The sequence below is a fragment of the Furipterus horrens genome, unplaced genomic scaffold, assembly GCF_987537825.1.
Source record: "Furipterus horrens unplaced genomic scaffold, mFurHor1.1.pri manual_scaffold_9, whole genome shotgun sequence".
In the NCBI taxonomy this organism is placed as follows: Eukaryota; Metazoa; Chordata; class Mammalia; order Chiroptera; family Furipteridae; genus Furipterus; species Furipterus horrens.
Window position 1 is genome coordinate 33,425,827 of NW_028327179.1, and position 6,362 is coordinate 33,432,188.

Genomic DNA, 6,362 nt, shown 5'->3' on the forward strand with positions numbered 1-6,362 from the left:
ATTGAAATACCTTGTGGCCATACAAAAGACTAAAGAATATTTTTGTGTAGAATAATCTCCAAGATATTTTAGTGAAAAATCAAGGTGCTAAACCATATGTAATATGCCACCCTTTGTGTAAAAATGGGGGAAGTGGGTATTTATCTAAACAAAACCAAAACACTAACTCAAAGATACATCACCATATTCAATGTAACATTATTTACAATAGACAAAATGTGGAAACAGCCTAAGTGTCCAGTGATGGATTAATGGATAAAGAAATGGTGATACACATACACACCACACAAACACACACAGTGGAATATTATTCAGCCATTTAAAAAGAAACCTTGCCATTTGTAACAACATGGACGTACCTTAAGGGCATTACGTTGTGCGACATAAGTTAGACTAAGGAGTGTAAATACCATATGATCTCACTTATATGTGGAATATTAGAGAAAAAAGCACGCTCATAGATACAGAGAACAGATTGGTGGTTGCCAGCAAAGGAGCGATTTTAGGGGTGGACAAATGGGTTAAAAGGTGCAAACTTCCGGTTAAAAAATAAATAAATTGTAGGAGTGTAATATACAGCATGGTGACGATAGTTTATAATATGAGATTGTATTGCATATTTGAAAGTTGCTAAGAGAGATCTTAAAAGTCATCATCACAAGAAAAACTTCAACTGTATAATGACAGCTGTTCATTACTTACTGTGGTGATCATTTCTCAGTATATACAAGTATCAAGTCATTATGTTGTACCCCTGGAACTAATGTATGTCGATTCTAGCTCACTCTTTTAAAAATGAGGGTAAGAGAACACCATATTTACATAAACACATATTGCTTGTGAAGCATAAAAAGTCTCTTGAAGTTTTTAGAGAAGGGACCCAGGTAACTGGAAATGAGAGTAGGAAGGAGACTTTTCCCTCTATGGCATTAACTGATTTTATTACATACTTTAAAAATCAGTTAGATTTAAATGAAAAAGATATGTATTTGAAAAAGATAAATATGCTATCTGACGTAGAGGCTTCTTTTGAAAATTAGAATTAGTTATTAAAACCTTTTTGGGGGGCCAGGATAACGTGTGGGACGGATTATGAATATCCATTGGAATACATCAGCTTGTTACTGTTTTGAGCTCCTTTTTCCAGTTGCAGTCGCTACAATATAAATATGGGGTCATCATTTACTTTTAGCATATTTAACACTTTTCACAGGATGATTGGCTTTCTAGTTTCTGTAAGAAGCTAATAAAAAGCAAATATGTTCATTTATATTTCTCGAGAACAGACCATTTTCCAAGTTAAAGTAATAACTAAGCTTATGCATTTAAAAGAAGACACTTTAGGAAATTTCAGCGTAAACCTAATATAAATCTTTATTATGTAATCATATAACTTCTGAAAGTATCCCACTTGTAGTTTAGTCAATTCATGATAACTCGGGATCATTGTTATGCACAACAGTTACTTTACCATGCTGTTAGATGTGCCTGTGAATGGAGATAGAGAACATATAGGGACTTTGGGCTCAACAGGGACTGACTTCGCTCATTGACCTGGAACTTGATTTTTTTTTTTTTTCCAATCCTCACCCAAGGATATTTTTTATTGATTTTAGAGAGGGGGGAAGGTATATATAGAGAGCGAGAGAAACATTGACGTGAGAGGGAAACATCAATTGGTTGCCTCCCATACATGCCCTGACTGGGATTGAACCTGCAACCTTTTGGTGTAGAGACAATGCTCCAACTGAACTACCTGGCCAGGGCTGGAACTTGATTTTGTGAAATTTATTTTTCAATTAGAGTTGACATATACAATATTATAATAATTTCAGGTGTGCAACATAGTGATTAGAAATTTATATCCTTTACAAAGTGATGAATCCAGTAATTTCTATACCCATATGACACCATCTTCAGTTATTTAATTGACTATTCTCTATCCGTATCTTCAACTTTAATAGCACCACTGCCACACCCTGGCAATAGATTGCCCTTTGCTGATGTCATTTTATTTTGACTATAATGCTCCTCTGAAATAAAAGTGCTTATTTAAATACATTGGCAACATCACTTTGTCAGCATCATTTGTCTGCATCATAATTTCTCCTGTCTGTCCTGACCAGCTTTATGGCACTTCTGACTTCCATGGTTGTCCCTTTTTCTGTTCTCAGCTGTCCCTGCCATTTCTCTTGTGCTGTTTCACTTCGCTAAGTACCTTGCCCTTTTTAGGTTTTATCTCCTAATGAGAGCTGCTTTTTCCTTCTGGAGCAGATAGATCTCTCAAAACCATAATGTGGACTTTGGCTCTTCATCCCCATCCAGCTGTTTTTATTATTGTGTATCAAGAATTCCTTTTTCCTTGTACATGGTCTTGTAACAACAAAACCTTTATTTTTAATGTATGGTCTCGGTACTTTTGTTGATAATTTGACTTCCGTATAATTAAGTTGGTATAACACAGATGTATTTTTTTCTTATATTAAACTGTTTGAGACTATATTAATGGCTATTTCTTGCCTCTTAAACAAATTTCAAGTGACTGATCTTCAAAAGATAGGCAGCTTAACATATTATGATATCTTGACTCAATGTTTCAGTGTGCACCTTGGGCATATCCTATCTATAAAGTTATATTTTATAATATAAATGTAGATAGCTATTTTTAAGCAAGATGTTATTAGTTTCCCATTATATATGATAGATAGTTACATAAATTAATAATACTGTGTTTTATTTACAGAACCACACTTTTTAAATGCCCTAAACCATTACCATTTTAGAATATCCTTAGCTTATTATTTACAGTCAATAAGTTGAGAACCATCATAGAAAGCTAATGTTTCTAAACATATATATGTTAAAGGATGGCATGAATACTTTGCATATACAAAGACTATATTTTTAGGGCAAAGATGTGCAAGTTACTGCTAGGAGAGAATTACTTAAAGATAATCAGGAGAATATATTGAATGCCTGCTTACATATACCATTATGTTAGGAAGGTATACGAGTAAGTTGCTCTAATTTCTTTTTTTAATAGATCTATTGAATTTATGAAGGGTGTATTTTAAGTATGCTTATTTTTACAATAAATATATCAGTATACTTATTACCAGTGAGATGAAATTGCCTCAGTCAACATTGTTACCCCTATTACATAAATTTCAGATATGAAAGTCATGTGGATATTCAAAAGGTACTGAATAAAGTAAAAGCAATTGTTTTAAAATGCAGAAAGTAAATACTTGTACACTTAATCTTCTTGAAAGTCACTGATATAATGGGCATCTTTTTTATTCCTCAGCTTTAACTGAGATATAATTGACATATAACATTGTGTAAGTTTAAGGTATACATGTATTGATTTGATACCCTTACATATTGCAAAATGATTACCACCATAATATTAGCTAACACCTTCATCACATCATATAATTACCATTTCTTCTTGTGATGAGAACATTTATGGTCAGTTAGCAACTTTCAAGTACATAGTACAGTATCATTTACTATAGCCCCATGCTGTACATTAGGTCCCCAGAACTTTTTCATCGTTTAACTGAAAGTATGTATTCTGTTGACCAACATCCCTTGAATTTTACCCATTTGTCAGCCCCTGATAACCACCATTTTACTGTTTGTATAAGTTCAATTTTTTTTTAGCTTCCACATAAAAGTGATATCATATAGTATTTTTCTTTCTCTGTCTGACTTATTTCACTTCATGTAATGCCCTCAAGATCCACCCATGTGGTCGCAAAGGATTACCTTATTTTTCGTGGCCGAATAATGTGTGTGTGTGTGTGTGTGTGTGCGTGCGTAATATATACACATACAAACCACAGAATGGACATCTTTAAAACTTCTTGTCAGTCTGATAAAAAGGATATTGCTTAAGGTGGTACCCTGAGAGCCCACCGTACATGCAGCACTGCACTGCCAGCTGTGTGATGTTAGGGTGGTGCTTTCTTTGAATAAGTTTTATTCTAACAATAGGTCTGACTAGTTAAGTGTAGATAGTAAAAGAAGATTGGTGTTTTTAATATATATTTAAATACAACAGTTTTTAATTACATTGTAGGCTTTACTCATCAGTCTTAAGTATGGCTGTTTTATGTGGCAATTGGGAGATGCTGATACATGTTTTCAGATCCATAGCATGGAAAATAAAATGAGCTTCATAGTACACACAAAACAGGTAAGCACCTACTAATTATTCTGGATTTCTAATAATGAACTACTATATTAGTAAAGTTATTTTTTGTAAAATGACAGCCCATTTTACTTCAAGGCAAACTGCTAATGACATGAAATGAAAATATAGAAGACCAAAGGAATAAAGCATGCCTTTCCTAAGCAAACAAAGGCTGGTCAGTATGGCCTGTCTCTCTATCAAGGCATGAGGTGGTCCTTCCCTGTTCGTGGCCAGGGTCCTGTCCGAGCCACTAGTTGCATGCAGCAGGTCGTTTCTTAAATCCCTTCAAAAGCCTGAGTAAGTGCTCTGTTCTTGCCAAGCTGCCTCCTGATAAGACAGCTCCTTTTCAAATCGCTAGAGAACTGCTGTGTATGTTGTGTAATTTATTGTCAACATGTTTGACTCTGTAGGCTGGCCTGGTGGTAAAACTGCTAATGAAGCTGAATGGACAGCTGATGCCTCCGGAAAGAAATTCTTGAGTGGAAAGCAACTGATACTTAGGCCACCACCACATGTTGTGATGCAGACATTTTTCCATGAAAGATTTCTTAAACTATCACTTTTAACAAGGCACTTAGTCTCTTGTAATATATATGTATGCTGTTACATTGTACAGAATCTGTACTTATGTTTGGTGTGTAATATACCAATTACTTTTATATATCCTCATAAGCTATTCTAATTTTTCAGAGAAATGCACAAAAACAGTGTAGATTGATGGTCTGTATTATGTTAGACAAAATAGTAAGCTTTATAAAAAGTTATTTTTGGTAAATGGTAAAGAATTTAGAGTGGAATGTGATGAAATTAAAATACATATAGCTTTGCTATAACTTTGTGTCATTTCAAAACATACTTGAAAGTCAACATGCTTTTATAAAGACATGTATTTTCTACTTAAGCCATAAATGACACTTATTTAAAACATTTTTCTGTAATCTGTCAACGTTTCTCAGCATGTTTTCTAAAGACTTGGTTAAAATGGATCTAGGATAAGCTTTATAGTTCTCCTTTTTTAACTTTTATTGTTTACACTATTACAGATGTCCCCATTTTCCGCCTTTGCACACTACACCCACCTCTCACCCGCCCCTCCATCTGGCCATCACCACACTATTGTCTGTGTCTATGGGTCATGCATATATGTACTTTGGCTAATCCTTTCACCTTCTTTCATCCAGTCTCTTTTCTCCCTGCTCCCCTCTTGACATTTGTCAGTCTGTTCCATGTATCCATGCCTAGGTTTCTATTTGGTTCATCAGTTTATTCTGTTTATTAGATTCTACATATAAGTGAGATCATATCGTATTTGTCTTTCACTCACTGGCTTCTTAAACCCCCTGCATCATAATTATCTGGGTACCTCCTTAAAAATGAGAATTTCAGAAACTCACTCTAAATAAATCCATTCACTCTGTGGAAGTAGCAGGGCCCGGGAGTCTTTTTCTTGATTTTTAGTTAGTTTTCTGTTGAAATAATTTCAGACCCAAATATGAATTTGAATTAAAGTTAAGTAAATTACACAAGACTGCCTGGTATACAAGCACATATGTACATAATACACAGATTAAATGACAAATTCATAGTTGCATTTATTAAGCACATGTATTTTTATGGGTTGGCTTAATGATACCACCAAATACTCAGTTGCTTCATTTTGAGAATATTGATATAGATGAGGAATTAACTTGATTAATATATTTAATAAGCTTAGAAACTAGTCTTCCCAAGTAGTAGATTGATGTGTTCTAAGTTCAGAGATACACAGTCAAATTTAAAGTTATCCTGCAAATTGCAGGATTTATATATCATTATCTACTCCTCACATTAACTTCTGCTTATTTTTAATGGGTCTCTGAGCCTTATTAAAATTAATATTACATGGTTAAGTAAGTTTAATGATAAAGCCTGATTTAATTCTGTGCTTAGCACTTTTTAAAAAGATTTTTTAAATTTATTTTAGAATAAGGAAGGGATGAAGAAAGAGGAAAGAAATATCAATGTGAGAGAGAAACATCGGTTGCCTCTTGTACACCTCTCCCTACTGGGGACAAACCCACAACCCAGTCATGTGCTATCACCAGGGATCGAACCAGTAACCTTTTGCTTTGCAGGACAATGCTCAGCCAACAGCCACACTGGTTGGGGCTGTGCTAAGCACTGT

At 34.3% G+C, this 6,362-nt stretch overlaps 1 protein-coding gene across 2 annotated transcripts in view; it reads left to right on the plus strand.

Annotated features, from left to right (window-relative positions):
* The window catches only part of KRIT1 (KRIT1 ankyrin repeat containing), a 39,617-nt gene extending 34,586 nt beyond the window's left edge, over window positions 1-5,031 (plus strand). For both annotated transcript variants that reach the window (XM_090287247.1, XM_090287248.1), the window contains exons 16-17: window positions 4,085-4,201; window positions 4,609-5,031. In XM_090287247.1, the coding sequence (XP_090143373.1) occupies window positions 4,085-4,201; window positions 4,609-4,677 (186 nt within the window). In that variant the 3' untranslated portion in view covers window positions 4,678-5,031. The remainder of the gene's footprint in view (window positions 1-4,084; window positions 4,202-4,608) is intronic.
* The last annotated feature ends 1,331 nt before the right edge of the window (window positions 5,032-6,362 follow it).